This window comes from Poeciliopsis prolifica, unplaced genomic scaffold, assembly GCF_027474105.1.
Source record: "Poeciliopsis prolifica strain line A6 unplaced genomic scaffold, Auburn_PproV2 SCAFFOLD007, whole genome shotgun sequence".
NCBI lineage: Eukaryota > Metazoa > Chordata > Actinopteri > Cyprinodontiformes > Poeciliidae > Poeciliopsis > Poeciliopsis prolifica.
In genome coordinates, this window is record NW_026562382.1 from 16762836 (window position 1) to 16778441 (window position 15606).

General features: G+C 35.9%; 1 protein-coding gene across 2 annotated transcripts; it reads left to right on the forward strand.

The window, feature by feature from the left end:
* The first annotated feature begins 846 nt into the window (after nucleotides 1-846).
* Nucleotides 847-15144, forward strand: ralba (v-ral simian leukemia viral oncogene homolog Ba (ras related)). Of its 2 annotated transcripts, none has more exons than XM_055031947.1 (5): nucleotides 847-980; nucleotides 10214-10418; nucleotides 11146-11354; nucleotides 11801-11978; nucleotides 13679-15144. In XM_055031947.1, exons 2-5 carry the CDS (start codon nucleotides 10305-10307, stop codon nucleotides 13799-13801), a joined length of 624 nt encoding a protein of 207 aa, XP_054887922.1. In that variant the 5' UTR covers nucleotides 847-980; nucleotides 10214-10304; the 3' UTR covers nucleotides 13802-15144. The 2 variants fall into 2 exon arrangements, with proteins under 2 accessions (XP_054887922.1, XP_054887921.1); XM_055031946.1 differs by having other exon boundaries at nucleotides 847-953.
* Nucleotides 15145-15606: the final 462 nt, after the last annotated feature.

Genomic DNA, 15606 nt, shown 5'->3' on the forward strand with positions numbered 1-15606 from the left:
GTACAGTCATAAAGTTAGGATTTTATTGCTTCAGTGAGTTTTGAGTGCACATAAAGCTAAAACACGACAACTTTATTGTCTTCTCCAAAAGTACAAGTTTTGTTGCAATTTCTGGAAGCTTTTTTCTATCCTTAAATGTAAAAGTAAAAATTCAATGAATAGCAAGTTTAGAATTTTTCACATTTTATTTATTTTATAAGATTGGTAGGATTAAAAGGGCCATGATGAAATAGTTGCATAAAAGTGTCATAGTGCTAAAATGTTTATAAGATTAATAAAGTATCTGATGTAAGTCTTGCCATTGCATGCTGTTTTGTCTGGATTCAGTATGGACCAAGTATTACACATGCTCTCATATTCATAAATTTGATTAATGGGTCTGAGCAGAACTTAGAAGTGTTTGCAGGTATTGTTGGTCTCTGTTTGTCAAAGTTGTGATGAACTGGCTTTCTTTGAAAGGGAACTTCTACTGCTGTATCGTGTCTTTAGTTTTATACAATATTGCAGTAATTTTTGGATATTTTACTTTTTACCCTTGTTACATGGTACAATTTTGAATAGTTAGTTGTTTTTCCATTGTGAAATTGGGGAGAAAAAGCCTTTCAGAACAAGATTTAAAACCCACATCTGTTTTCTGGTTGTGTTTTGTTAATTTATTTTCTGCAAAGTGGTTGAACGATGTTTTTGTTTCTCACAGTCCCACACAACTATTTAAGTTCTAACAATTTTGCTTACATGTTTTTTTATACGATACAAAAACCACAAACCGGGTTCTTTAAGTGGAGCGAGGGCAGATGCGTCACTTCCTGTCATCTGTTGTTTTTTACTTCCGTAAGGTGGGGCTTTTTGTTACGGGAGCGGTTTGTATTCGGAGAGCCAATGCGTCCGTCTGCGCTGGAAAAGCAGACAGCGAGATAGCATCAACCCAGGGCAGTCATTGGAACTACGCTTCGGTAAGGAGTCTGAAGCTTCTTATTTCGGTAAAGTAGTTGTATCGTTATGTGCTTATTGGCTCTTGAAATCACGTTACCATACGTTTTTAAGGGCAGAGCGAGTGACTGCTGGAGGCAAAGTGCTCAGCGTTTAACGGAAAATGGGTGTTTAAAAACTTGAGGTCACCAGATCAATGTGATAAAATTGTCACCTGGTGGTGGTTGTTAAACTATTTTCTAAATAGAAAACCCGATTAATAGTAGAATAATACCAGAACCATCGATTGAGTTTACGCTAGCATAACTAATTTGGACGTTTCTCTCGATCTGTTAGCACTAAATTTTCTTTTCCTGACTTGTAAAAAATACTTCGAATAAACGTTTACGTTTACTTCATTGCGCTGTGGTTTTGAACTCCTGTTTATTTGTCTTTAACAATGACGGTATTTGCCACTGAGCGGGTGAATTACTCTTTTTTTATATGAACAAACTTGTGAGTTCCTCTTCCATCAGTACTATCTCCCATCATTAAGTGTTTGAATAAGCACCTTGGTAATAACTGTCACTGCTGTAAAGTTTTGCCACTAAGAAGACACACCCAAACTAGCTCATGTGCTCTTCTGCTGATGTTGTAAATCCGTTTCTATTTGGTCTTCAGGTTTTACGTTTCTTAAAAGGATGCAGGAAGCCAGTTCGGTCAGTTGCCAGATGATAGTTTATATATAAACAGTGTAATGTCTAGATGCGGGTTGGTTTTAACGAGTCTGTTTGGGAATAAGAAAGAGGGGCGTATAGGACGGTGTTAGCAAAGCACCAGGCTTCAATCTCCATATTAATGACAGGTCCACTGAGGTAGCAGGGGAAGTGAAATGTGTGTTTCCTTTTCCAGATAACTGGCTGCATGAACTTGTTGTTTTAGGATCTGCTTTGAAATGAAATATGCAGTCATCCTCTCCCCCCCATAAACAACTCGTGAACAGAATGCTGAGCCCAGCACATTTGCAGCATTTTCAGGGAAACCAGCTTAAGAATTGCTTGGCAGTCTTGTGGGGCTTTGGCCTGCTTTTAAGAAGCTAGTGCAGACTGTTGGATCTTTTTTCTTCTCACAACAAACAGCATTTGAGGGTTTTACTCATTTTTTTTTTGTGCGTGATTTGATTCAAATGTTACTTCTAACACAGTGCTTACTCAGCAACGAAACATGATGGATCTGTCAGATAACAAACTTTTTTTTGATTGCATAAAAGTGCCTATGTTTTAGTCTAGGACTTTTTTGCGTAATTTAAAAACATTGCATAGGAATTTCAAAGTATAAATTAACACACATGCACATAAGCCTTTCAAAAATGGCTAAATAGTTTTAAAAGATTTCTGTTTCAGCCACTATGTTCATAAAACTTGGTTTGGTAGCCATCTGTTTACTGTCTTTGTTTTACTTTGTAACTTGTCAGATCATGATAGACATTTTTCCCCCGTCACTTCTCTTCAGTCAGTCAGGATGGCTCATATCCAAACCTCACCATCTCCAACTTTCTGAGGTGGATAGTAACGAATGACAATTACTTAAGTAACTTTTTGGGAGAAAAAAAATGCTGTAATTTTAATACACTGTCCTTTATACTTTTACTTGTCGGTCCTCTTACTTGAGTAAAATTTTTGGATACCCTATTTAGTGTGAGTAATTTCAGAGAGTGAAGACCAGACATATTTTAACCAAAACTATATGAGGCACAGAGACACACCTACAGTTTATATTAAAGTGAAGCCTCTTGTTTGTCCACAAATAACACATAGCTTTGCTGTTTTCATATTATTTTCCATCTGCCTGCTGTGCAATTTGTAGGTCAAAAAAATGCAGTAAACACTATGTATTGTCACTGAAAGCACTGGTGAGTTGAACAGCAGTGTGTCACTTGTTGTCACCACAGTGTGTATAATAAAGATATTTAGAAGCAGATAATTACTGACACAATTTTTTTTTTCATACACCTGACAGACCTGGCATATAACAGTTAACAAATACCACATTCCACACAGTCACTTTTGTAGTTCAAAAACTACGTTGCTATGATTTCATATATTAATTGCATTGTTATTCTGTTAATATTTTATGCTGAAATTCAATAAAAACACAGACAAATTACTAATTACCTTTGCATTTAATATGATTGAGTGAGTGACTAAATGAGACTTGAATTATGTTGGTTCTGATGCTCAGCTGATACATTGTTAGGTTTAGCTCCAGCTCATTTTTGATGAAAGTAGATGGGGATATAAGGAACTAGCAATACACAGCAGAGCATCCTGTTTCCCCTGAGGAAGAGGAACAAGTTATGCAAATGTACATTTGTAAAAATGTTCAGCCCTTTTTAAAAAATGTTATATTATTTACATTCGGAAATTCTCTCCAACTCAGTGCTGGCAGCTGCTGCTGGTGACCATGTTTACCGAGCTGTGACAGACGCTACCTGTGACAATTGTTTGGCTTTTGAAATGAAGCTTTATTTCAGCGTGATGGAAACTTCTGCTGGTGTCAGAATTTTTAGATCTACTTTCACAGAATTTAGTCTATTTTTTTCTTCCATGGTTCATATGCAGTTTTTCTTGAATTTTAAATATTTTCTTGTAATTGTGTTAATTGCATCCTAATTAGCAGCAGGACAGTTTCCAATTTTAGAGCTCTCATCAATGTAGGGACATATGGAGTCTCTTAGATCACAACCTCGTCTTTCCTCAGTCTCTCACTCTCTGAATACACTATTATCAAGGCCACTGTTTCACTGACCAAAAGTGAGTGGGTTGTCTTTACTCACAAATCTGATGGCGTGTGCATTTATGTAAATGCTCAAGCCAGAAAAAGAAGTATGAATTTACACAACAATCTGATTCCCTGGCTAATGAGTGCAAATCACTCTTTGTTTTATTAACATTCAGAGCACTTTACTGACTTATAATCCTCTAATTTAATTTAAAAACATTGAAATTGAAATGCCTTTCTTTGGGGAATCTGAAAGCAGACGGCTCGAAGTGATTGAAGTGGTCTCATCCATTGTCAAACCTTCAATTTCAAACATCTATATCTGTATAAAAGTGGCAAAATGAAGAGTGGAGAAGGCATTAAACAGCATAAAATTAAGGCTGTTAACTTGAGACAATGTTATTTTTAAACAAGAATGATGAATTACCCTATACTGGTTGCCATTGTGATCATTCTTTGTTTATATATATATATATTTTTAATTTAAAGTGGAAAAATGATTCCAGTTTTACTGAATTAACCTTTCAGTAAAATTTTTGTCTTCTTTTGAAATAATGTAAAGCAATACATTTATACTAGTACTGCTAGAATTTACCTTTTAAAATATTTCTAGACTCTTAGTTCAACTTAACATGTAATAATACATGAATTTTGAATTAAATTCAGGAATTAATGTGGGAAATGTAATTTATTACGTACATTTATTTGGATCCAAATTTACGGTGCTGTGAGAGCAACAGACTTTGACTTCCCATTAAATAATTTGGCTTTACACAGAAAGATCCATAAAATAAAATAGAATATTTATTTTATCTGTAAAATACAAAATCATACATGGAGCATGTATAAAATATTAAAGATTATTAAAGCTGATCAACCATCTAATGCTCACCTGCATAACAGGATGACCTTCCTGTTTTAGGTTGGTCAGAAAACAACCCAATAAAACTGACCTTGAAGGGGAAGACGTGGCCACTTACTGTAAATGAGTTAGACATACTTCTAGTCAATAAATCATTTTTCCTTTTTTATGCTTCTTTTCTGGGACAAGGACACAAATACAATTACTTTGTGGAACTATAGCCATAGGTGTCATCCCTATGCATAGGTGGTGGTATGTAACTTAGCCTTAAGGAGATGGTAAAACTCAAATGATGAACTGAGATGGGTGTCTTCCGAAAAGACCACCAAATTCAAGATCATGTTAAATACGGGACAGTACACTACTGCATTTACCTTAAAGTTTTCTAAGAAAAAAACTTCCAAATGAAGCTCAGCTGTTCAAAGAAGCTTTTGTGGACTTTTTGTTTGTTACATGTCGCTGCAAATATTATACTCTGCAAAAAGCTACCAAAGCATCACTTGCAAATAAAATAGTTACATTTATTTTTAAATAAGAAAATAAACATTTAACTCCATTTAATTAATTGATTCCCAAATTAGTTGACAAATATATCATCAATTGGTTGATCACGATTAATCCAATTGTTTCATCCCAAGAAAAGACAAGTTTGTTTTATTGGGAACAGCTTAGACATAACCTCATTTTTACCTGGAAGATATTTTCATATTGAATAAAACAGAAAGTGTTTTAAGTAGAGATTGGTTTGAAAAAGAAAAGGAACCAACTTAGTATTGCTGCAGTGGAGAGGATTCTAACATGGGGAGGATTTAAGTTCTCAGTTGCCCAGTTTTGTCAAAGGCTTCTCTGTACACTTCCACAGGCAATTACTTGTTAGTATGCATTGTAGGGTGAAAATGGGCTCCTATCTGCTGTAGCCGTCTTTTTAAGTATAGTAAATCATTTCCCTATATCCACACACGGTGACTGTTATAACTACTACAAATGAAGAACCAAGCACACTTCTGCAAAGCCACCTGCAGGGCTTCACACTTCCGTTCCGCATTGTTTGTTGCACTGTGATAAAGAAGTTGTAGTCTTGAAACCTGGTCTTGGGTCACAGAACGTCTTGCCCATTTTTACTCTCCCCTCATTACTGTGACTCTGTCAGGTTATTGTTTTGGCACAGCAAGCTGAGAGCCAGGTCTATCCTTCAGTTCCTGGAGTTAATTTTGAGACTTGTAGCAAATAAAGACAAAACATTAAAAAGATGATTTGCTGTTTGGTTTATAGATGCAACAAGAGTAATGCTTCTCCTTCATGCAAACATGAAGGAGAGCAAAGTAGTTCTCTGGGGAAAAAAAATATATATAATTGAGATATAAACATAAACTTTCTGCTCCAATTAGTAATTAAATATGTCCGCTTACTTGGTACGTTTTCAGTGTTGAGATTAATTTAGTTTTCCATCTTTGAGGGTGAGATGAGCAGAGATCTTATCACACACTTCAGTTTGAAGGTTAAGTAGATGGACAGAAGAAATCAAATGAGGTTGAGATGTCTGTCTATTTAATACATCAATGCATACATAACACAGACACAATAACCATGAATGTGACTTAATTTGTTGAGATTCAAGGCAAAGTTGGATACCAGAAATAAGTCTGTTTTGTGACTACATAGTTTGTAGCAGTAATCATGTAAAAAATGGTTTTGTGAGAAATAAGTCTTCTACTGCCCTTACCTACTAAAAAGTATTTGTAGTCTTGTATATAATTGACTTAACCATAATATTATAAGCTGTTTGCAACTCTCATCAATCTTGCAAGATAATAATGCAGCACTTGTGTGAGACCAAGCTACTGTACATAAATTATATGGTTAAAGTCATTACCTGTAAAACAATATGGTGGATATCCTTTGACCATACCAATATACAGGCAGGAATGCTTATGTGCAACAAATGCTATCCAACTTGTTTTCAAAGTTAGGTGATTATTTTCACTTCATATTAGAGGTGCACCAATAATTTGACCATAATTTTCTGAATATTGGGAGATTTTGATTGACTGATACTTAAATTTGAAGCTGATTTTATCCACAGATCGTATCTACACCGGCAAAAGTCTAAAAATCAGCCACTGTCCTCCGTTACTCTGCCATGAGAGATGTTTGACTAACCCTCCCAAAAGATAATGTCTGCATATTCACAGTAAACAATAGTGACCCCACTGGTGCCAACTCAGCACCTTTCTTGCTATTTTTAGCAGCATTTCAGAGAAAACAATTAGAATCAGCCAGAAAACTGCAATTGGTGCACCCATGCTTTAAATGACCAAATAAATAACCAAGAAACACTTTTGGTTAAGTGGTGGACAAGTCAATTTTTCAGTTAGTGCAAAATTTGCTTGTAGGCATTTCTATGCTGAATCCTGGAAAAAAGTTGTTTTAGTTTCAACCATGTCTTAAAATAAACAGCTGGTGAAGATTGGGTGGTTCTCAGAAGGGCTTTCTAATAAATATCTGCTGTCCACATTGCAATGGTGTCATCTATTTTTCAGAAGCCTAGCAACCAAAGTGGTTTGTTACACTTCACCCCTCCCTTTTCACAACCCCTGATCCTCTTTAAAGGGCTTGTACCAAACATGTGAGACTTACCAGAATGCTGGTTTATCTTGACTTTGAGCATTTCTGAGACCGTGTTGCTGTAATGTTAAAGGTTTTGGTTAAATTAGTTTATTACGTTCAGTTTAATGTTAATTCCTACCTAGTTTTTCCATCTGTGCTTGTGCACAGGGAACTGGGTTACATGTGAATAATTAAAATGGCGACCCGTATACATAAACGCTGAATTCTGCTGAGTTCCATAAGAAGGTGTGTAAATGTGTTTGTGTGGGCATCCTTCATATCAGCTATTCCACTGGCCTGATTTGGGATAACAAAGACAGGAAGAGCAAAGGTCAGGCTTTATTCCCTGATTAGGGAAAGTGGAACCATGATGCCACATCCTCAGATGCTGTTATCTGTTAAACATGTTCAGGCATTTCATATTATGTGGCCTACTTACAGATCTTTTCATTTGATTTTTAATGGTTTGTTTTCTTCTGTTTGCAATGACAAGTTTAAGTGGAAATTCAAAGGTATTTTTTTAAGAGTTTCTCTTCTTAGTCTTGTCTCCCGAATAGAGTGCTGCTGGTTTCAAGCAGAAATGTTTACTGTTGGGAGGAGCAGTGAATACTGCGATGAATCAGCTCAGTGCTTCCATTAGCATGACATCCTGAGAGGAGGGAAGGATCTGTCTCTACAGAGACAGAGAGAGAAAAATGTTAAAGATAAGGTAATCAATGTATTAGGAGGGACCAGGAGAGTCTAACATTATCAACTTACAGAAGTGTTTGTGTTAAAGCTGCTTTCAAAGCGATTTTTATGCTGTGGTATTGTTTTAAACTTGTGCTTTTGACTATACATTGTTGCTAGATGGCTCAGTTGGTATTCTATGCTCTGACATTGATGACATAAGTGGCATCCATCCAGAGCAAGGTAAACACATGATGGTGTTAAGTCTTTGTATTAGATCAGCTCACACAACAGATTGAAGAATGCTTTTTATCAGAGCACAATAGACCCAGGAGGACTTTCTATTAGGTGCGAACCTTGAGCTCAAACACTGATACATTATTGCTAGCAAATCATCTTGCTGTGAACAATGTATGGTAATTTACCTTTTGATGAGATAAATTCCATAAGTTAATAAAATATATTAGCTGCATTTAGTAGTTAAAAATGCAACTAATATTACTCTGAGTTCTTCCTCCTGGTATTTTTATTCTGCCAACAGATTAGTTCAAGTCAGTGGCTTTCGTTTTTCAAAACATACAACACTTGTACAGTTTGAACCGTTAACCAAATTATTTTAAACTGGACACATATAAATTAAACAATAGTTGAGATGAATTTTACCTTTAATTTTTCCAAATTCTGGAACATAAAAACAATTCGGAGTAGAGGCAAACTTGATTGAAATATGCAAATTTGATTGGCCATGAGATTCAAACAAAGAATCTTTTTCATTGACACACTTGGTCATACGTATGCGTCACCAGGCCACATTAACGGTAACAGTTTTCAGTAGGTTACTGAGTGAAAAAGATTCAAAATTCACTATTTTTTAAAATGGTGCATGGTGTTTTTAAAATTAAGTCAAAAGAAGCAATGAAGGGAAACGATACTTTCTATGTTTCAAGACGTTTTCATTGAGGCAGCGAGAGAGAGCAAGACTTTTAATGGATAACAGAAAGGCTAGGGGTCTTGCAAAGTTGCTGTTTTGTCCTTTTAAGCTTTTCGGATTCGTCATTGAAATGCTAGATTTAAATATGTCTGCAGGCTTTTAAGATCTCAGACTAAGTAATCCTCTTTCTGTTTTGGACATGCACACAGAAACTGCTTTCTTTATTAAGTAATACTTATTGTTAATAAAATCAGTGAAGATACCAGTAGTTTAAAATGTTGACTCAACTTAGCTTGGTTTAGTTGAAAATGTTAGTGAAAGCTTGTGTTAACAGTTGATGCTCTCACATAGAGCTGTTGCATTCTGATGAATGCATCTCAAATTTTCAGTGCTTCTTTTGTTATTTTGACAATAGATTAAAAGAAGCATAAAAAGAACGTGAAGCGAAAGCAGAACTGGAATATTATAATGGTATATGGATTCTTTAAAAGTTTGTAGTCTGTAAAATGTTTAGTCTGTGAAAACAACAAAAACCTAAATTACTTGAGATAAATTCAGTATATTTTTGTCTCATCTTGTGAGGTGAATTTTTCTTTCCATTTGTTTATTTTTTCAACCTAAATTAAAGAAAATGACTGCATCACGTTAAAGGACTAAAGTAAGATAAATATTTTTGTTGGCTTTTAAGGCTGTCAAAACAGCAACTGCACTTGGCAAACAAACTCAGCAGGAAATGAAGGTTAAAGCACACGAGAAATGATTGGACTTCTAGTTGCTAAAGAAATGATGTGAAGAGTGTGTTTTATCCAGCTGTAATGTGACAGTAATGCGGACATAATCACAGTTTTAAATAACTGCAGAAATATTGACAGTAGAAGGTTGGTTTTTAGCTCTCAGCGCATACGACACTTGAAATAATTTCCATTTTAATGGAAGCTCAGATGAGACATTTAAGGGATCTGTGGTGGAGTCAGTTAGCACTCTGTTTAAAAGTTATATCTGACAGGGAGATACAGAAGCAGGCAAAAAGCAATTGACTCTGAGCTTTCACCTACTCAGGGCAGGGCCCTTGTAAAGCAGATAGATGGTCAGTCAGTTCTTCTTTTTTTTTCATTTTTAATGGCTCTAGCACATGATGCTCTGTTTTAATGCTTTCGTAAATTCAGCCTTGCTATGGAGAGTGATGGCTTCATTACTCCTGATCAGTTGCAATGACCTTTTGATGGGCAACTTTATAAAGTTCTCGGATTCATGAGTAGGCAATTTGGCACTTTAAAGGGGGCGGTGGGTGTTAAGATTCAAGATTTGTTGGAACTCAGCCTAGAGTCTTGGCACAGAGCGCTGCTATCTGTTAAGTAACAACTGCCATCTGCCCATCCGTTTCTCCCATGTTCCCTCCTTATTGATGTTATGCACTGTACACACTGCTAAGTTTCCTCTCTTGTCATTCACAGGTCGTGGGCGGGTGTGTGCATGTGTGTGTGACTGCGTGTGTGGGTGTGCGCATGTGTTTGAGTGTGTGAGGACTTGAAGAAAAATCCAGTGATGGCTGCCAATAAAGGTAAAAACCAGAGTTCTCTGGCACTGCACAAGGTGATAATGGTGGGAAGTGGAGGTGTTGGGAAGTCTGCCCTCACGCTGCAATTCATGTATGATGAGGTGAGTTGATACTACACACACCTGGTCTACCTGCAAACTCCTATCTTATCAGTTAACCATCGTTCATTTGTTTAATTGGTCTCCTGGGAAAATCTGTTAAAATGAGCTGAGGGCTCCCAAAACGACTACGTAGGAGAGGCTATAAACACCAAGAAGACCAGTAGCTCAAGCTTTCTTTTAAATCATATGATCTATTTACTCCTTACAACCACAAACTTCTTTGTAATTTAATGCAGTTTGTTGTGTGCAATTGTCAAGTGAAAGGGAAGGTGCATTCACACCAATTTGTTTGCCCAGAAAGTCCAGTTCATTTAGAGATACACAATCAAACTTTGGCCCACCTAAAACCCTAAATCTCTGTTCTGTTGAAGTGAATTGGAAAAATTAGAAACATTTGCTGTACATTTAAGGTTGGTTTAATGGCCCAGACACACATCCAGGTAAGAAACTATTCCACTATTCACAAATGGTCTCCATTCAGTGTGTCTCAAATTGAGCTGTTTTGGTAAAAATTTCAAAATGAATGGCCTCTTTTGTAAAGATGGTAGAGTCACCCTCACTGAAGTAACAATGATTCTGCAAAGTAACGACTTTGCATTTTATGACTGGAACTTGATCATGTGAAAAAGTTGAGAAGTTGTTTCAATCTGGTGTTCTGCATCCTTGTGTAAACACGCAAACAGTCTTCAAAACACAAGAAAATAAATTGTATTTATGTTCTTCTCAGTTTGTCGAAGACTACGAACCCACTAAGGCCGATAGCTACAGGAAGAAGGTAGTGCTGGACGGGGAGGAAGTCCAGATTGACATCCTGGACACAGCTGGCCAGGAGGACTATGCTGCTATCAGGGATAATTATTTTCGCAGCGGGGAGGGCTTCCTGCTGGTTTTCTCCATCACAGAGCACGAGTCCTTCAGTGCCACTGATGAGTTCAGGTAATGATGCAGTGAGGCAAGCACGTAAATGTGGCATCTGTTGAGGGTCCGCGACTTTGATGACATGTAAATTAGATTACATGTTGCTATATTGGTAATGACTGTGATTGCTGAAATGATTCAGTTACATTTTTTCTACTCCTTGATCATGTTATTGTTTTAGACAAATTCAGTTTAGGATTAAATTAATAGCTTTTTTTAGTGTCAGTTTTGAGGAATTGACAAAAAGATTTGCTTGAATCTGATCCAAAAAATGCAACAAAATTGTTACATGCAGTGCAACATGGATTTTTTTTGCCGGGAAGAAAGTAACCCCTTATATTACAAAAACAATGATGCTCCTGGTAAATGTTAGTTTAAGAATTGTACCCATTATTTGTGTAGTACAAAAACAGTATTTGACTACCCTTGCACTTGCTTATTAGGTTTTTGTTTTGTGCTTGCAGGGAGCAGATCCTGCGAGTGAAGGCGGAGGAGGACAAGATCCCTCTCCTGCTGGTTGGCAACAAGTCAGATCTGGAGGATCGTCGGCAGGTGTCTGGTGATGAGGCGCGCGGGAAGGCTGAGGAGTGGGGGGTCCAGTATGTAGAGACGTCTGCCAAAACTAGAGCCAACGTGGATAAGGTGCCAATGCTCACTCACTGCATTACTGAACAGAAAAAGGCTAAAATTATAGGTGTACGTGGTGAAGTTATGCTATAAATAATTGGTCATAATCAACAGCATTGATTTTAACTGGTTAGGAAACAACACAGCCTGCTCCGGTAGCCAGACTGTTGTCAGCTACTTATTATGCATAATTTACCTAAACTAGAGTTATATAAATACAAATCTCAAAGGACCAAAATAAAATTTTTCATAGTCAGAGGTTTTATAGTCAGTCCATACATACGACATACAATAATTCAAGAATCTCGTAAATTAAAAAGAAATAAAATAAGTGCTAATATAAAGTTGCAACTCCCTTTCAATTTAACAGAAAGAATCCACTCCTCCACAGAATTTGTTGGTAAACAAAGAAATAAAGATCTGTTTCAAAATCTGTTCCACTAAGAGTGAATATACTGTTGGATTGTGTTGTTTTGTGTCATGGATGGAATAAGAAATCTACTTGCAGCTTGATAAAATGGTCATCGAGCAATTTTTCTTCCTTTTCTTTACTCAAAATTTTGAGAAAATGTCTCTTCAAAATGCCTCTCCTTGCTCTCAGATGCTTTGTCATACCAACGGTCTCTTGGTAAATTAAGCACATCACAGTTGTGTTGGTTGGCGGGAGTATGAATGCAAAAAATACAGTCCATTTTCCTTTCACTTCAAATTTGGAATGTGCTCTTTTCACTGCTGGGAGGTTTCAACTAGAAAAGCGGTCCCACAGAGAAAGTAAAAACATGCCTCAGGTGTTGCAGCAGTAATGACAGAGTGACAGGTTGACATGGCGATGACTATCCTGCTTGCTTTGTTATATGGCTGACATTAGTTGTCTTACGATAAGGGAAACGGAACACACAATTTCACTCCACCTTGGTCTTTATTTAAAAAAAAATTAATAAAATCATAACTTGGAGGCCACAAATACCTGGTTTGCAGACCCTGGACTCCCTATTAACAGGTTCTGCATTCGGCCGGCAAACCAGATATTTGTAGTTTGTAACAGAAATGTATAATTCTGTTATAAAGCCATTTTATAACAGAATTTTTAAATTGGCTTTCCATTTTATAATTGTTATTTTAGCTGAGTACATGAGTGAGGCTCTTTGTCACTGCCTTTAAATTTCGAAACCAAAAATATTCGAAGAAACTGCTGTTTCATGCTTCCAACTTGATTCTTTCAAAAATATCTATTTCTACCAACAATTGACAAAAATAACAGTTTCTTGCATCTTGTTTCTGAATCTGGTCCTAAATTTCAAAAAGTGGTAAAACATATAAAAAACAACATGTACAAATATAATAATTATTTACAAATGTAGGTTCTAAACTAGATTAAGTATGTGTTTTTTTTTACTTTAAAAAATAAAATATACATGAATTAATTAATAAACATTAACATTTTAATGAAAATGTTTACAAACAGCTAAATATTTTTTTTCTGTCAGTGAAGCTTGCTTCATGACCAATGATGACTCCATTCACTCTCTGATGAAAAATTTGGTGATTATGAAACCATAAATTTGTAAAATCTTGGTGCAACTTGCTAACAGTAACCACTCGTATCTAACTTGTTTATTCTGTGCAATGCTGAATTTTAACATTAACTCAAATTTACTTGTTTGATTTTTACCTGACTCCCAAACATGTGAAGTAGCTACTCATTTTCTTTCCAGGTATTCTTTGACCTGATGCGTGAAGTGCGTGGCAAGAAAATGACTGAAAACAAGGACAAAAATGGAAAAGGAAAGAACAAGAAGAGTAAGAAGAGTTTCAAAGAAAGATGCTGTTTACTTTGAGCTCTTCATGGACCTGAACATATGCCACGACACACATCTGTATTGCCGGGGAACAAAACAGATGTCTTTCATTGTCATTTAAATGGGAAATTGATAATTATTTTTGTAATGGCTTGTGATAGATTAGTCTACAACAATCTCAACCACTTTGTTGCCAATTTTATGTACTAAAACTGGAAGATGACCACTGTTGTTACTGTGACTTAAACTGCAGTGCTTGATGGCTCACACTAAGCTAATGACCAAACTGCCAGTGACACTAACTATGCTGCTCAAGAATTTCTCCACTGTTTAATGCTGAAAAATGCCTTTGAATTTCAGTAAACGCGTCAAATTTCCAAAGCCACTCTTAACCTTATCATGCAGACCTCTTGTTTCTGTATTCATCAAACTGTAGGAACTATAATGCTGCTGTTTGTCATGTTTGTCCATTAATGATGACATTTACTGCCAGTAAAGTTACTGCAAAGGTCTCATCCATTTGGTCTGTTCAGAGGTATCCTTTCAACTTGGCTGCTTTGAATTGATAAACATTTCAAATTATTATTATTTGTTTTTTTTCTTCCTAGTGCGTAAGCTTTATCTTTCCCCAAGACTTTGTGACTTTTGTGCCCACAGATGATTCTCAAGGTAGTGGAATCCAATTAGAGAATTTGTGGCCAAACAGGGTTATTTCATATTCCTTTCTTCTTTCTTGCTCTGGAAGGATTACAAAACGTCAATCAGAGAAATTATTTTAATTCTGCAGGTGAAAAGCTGCAGAATTTTGGAGAGTGAGAGACTCATTAATTCTTTGTGCAGATATCATGCAATATATTTGCTAGTTTTATCACAAATAGAAGAAAGCATTCATATACTCCGACCTTTCTAGTAGTGCAGATTTATACTTCTTGTTTCTTTTAAAGGAATGTCAATGTTCTGGCATTTTGATGACTATCTTCAATGATGACATGCTTGTGTTGTGGTCAATAATTTAATTACAGGAAATCATTGGTTCTTTACATTTTAATAACATGCATTTCATTGCCAATTCATAGGAAGGGGGTTTCGTTCACAGTGGAGACTTTTAAATAGTTTGTGCCAACCAAACTGCAAATCGAACCATGTTTGTACACTATGTATGTACGCTAACAGACCAATTTGTCTGAACTATACTACCTTACTGTGTATAGTAAAAGCTTTGCATCTTAACTCTTGTTTAAGTGCTGTGGTGAGTGAGATGTTTCTATCACTGCCTAAGCCATTCTTTGTAACATGCTTTCTTTGTTTTATGCATTTTACTGTGAACATGTTTCAGTCTCTTTGCAGCATGAAAGTTTCAAAATAAATGTTTCTTTTCTTTATTCTTGACCCTTATGTTTTTATAATTTAAAACCAGTTTTAGGTTTTAACCATGGCTGATTCATGAGAGCAATACTTAAATGAAGTAATTTACCACCATCAAGCTTGGTGTTCTATATCATCCTCTCCTGGTGGGTGTATGTATTTAAAATTCTATCAAAAAAGTAATCGCAAAACTTAAAAAAAAAAAAAAAAAATCTTCTATTAGGTGACTGCATTTATTCTTTTACTAAATAAAATTAATTTGAACTTATTTCCTTCAGAAGTCGGCTAATTAACATTAACAGAGCTCACGTGTGTGCAATTTTAGCTCAGGAAACATTGACAATTTGGCATGATGAAAACTAATGAGGACAACAAATAAGTTAGGTTATACAACAGTATCACCAGCTCATAATTTTTCAGAGAGCACTGTTTAATAACTTATCCAAAATGGAAACGGTACGGTACAATTTCAAACTTAC

Coding starts and splice junctions, on each gene's coding strand:
- ralba (XM_055031947.1), top strand. CDS start 10,305: ATGGCTGCCAATAAAGGTAAAAACCAGAGTTCTCTGGCACTGCACAAG. Junction 10,419..11,145: donor TGCAATTCATGTATGATGAG/GTGAGTTGATAC, acceptor TGTTCTTCTCAG/TTTGTCGAAGACTACGAACC. Junction 11,355..11,800: donor AGTGCCACTGATGAGTTCAG/GTAATGATGCAG, acceptor TTGTGCTTGCAG/GGAGCAGATCCTGCGAGTGA.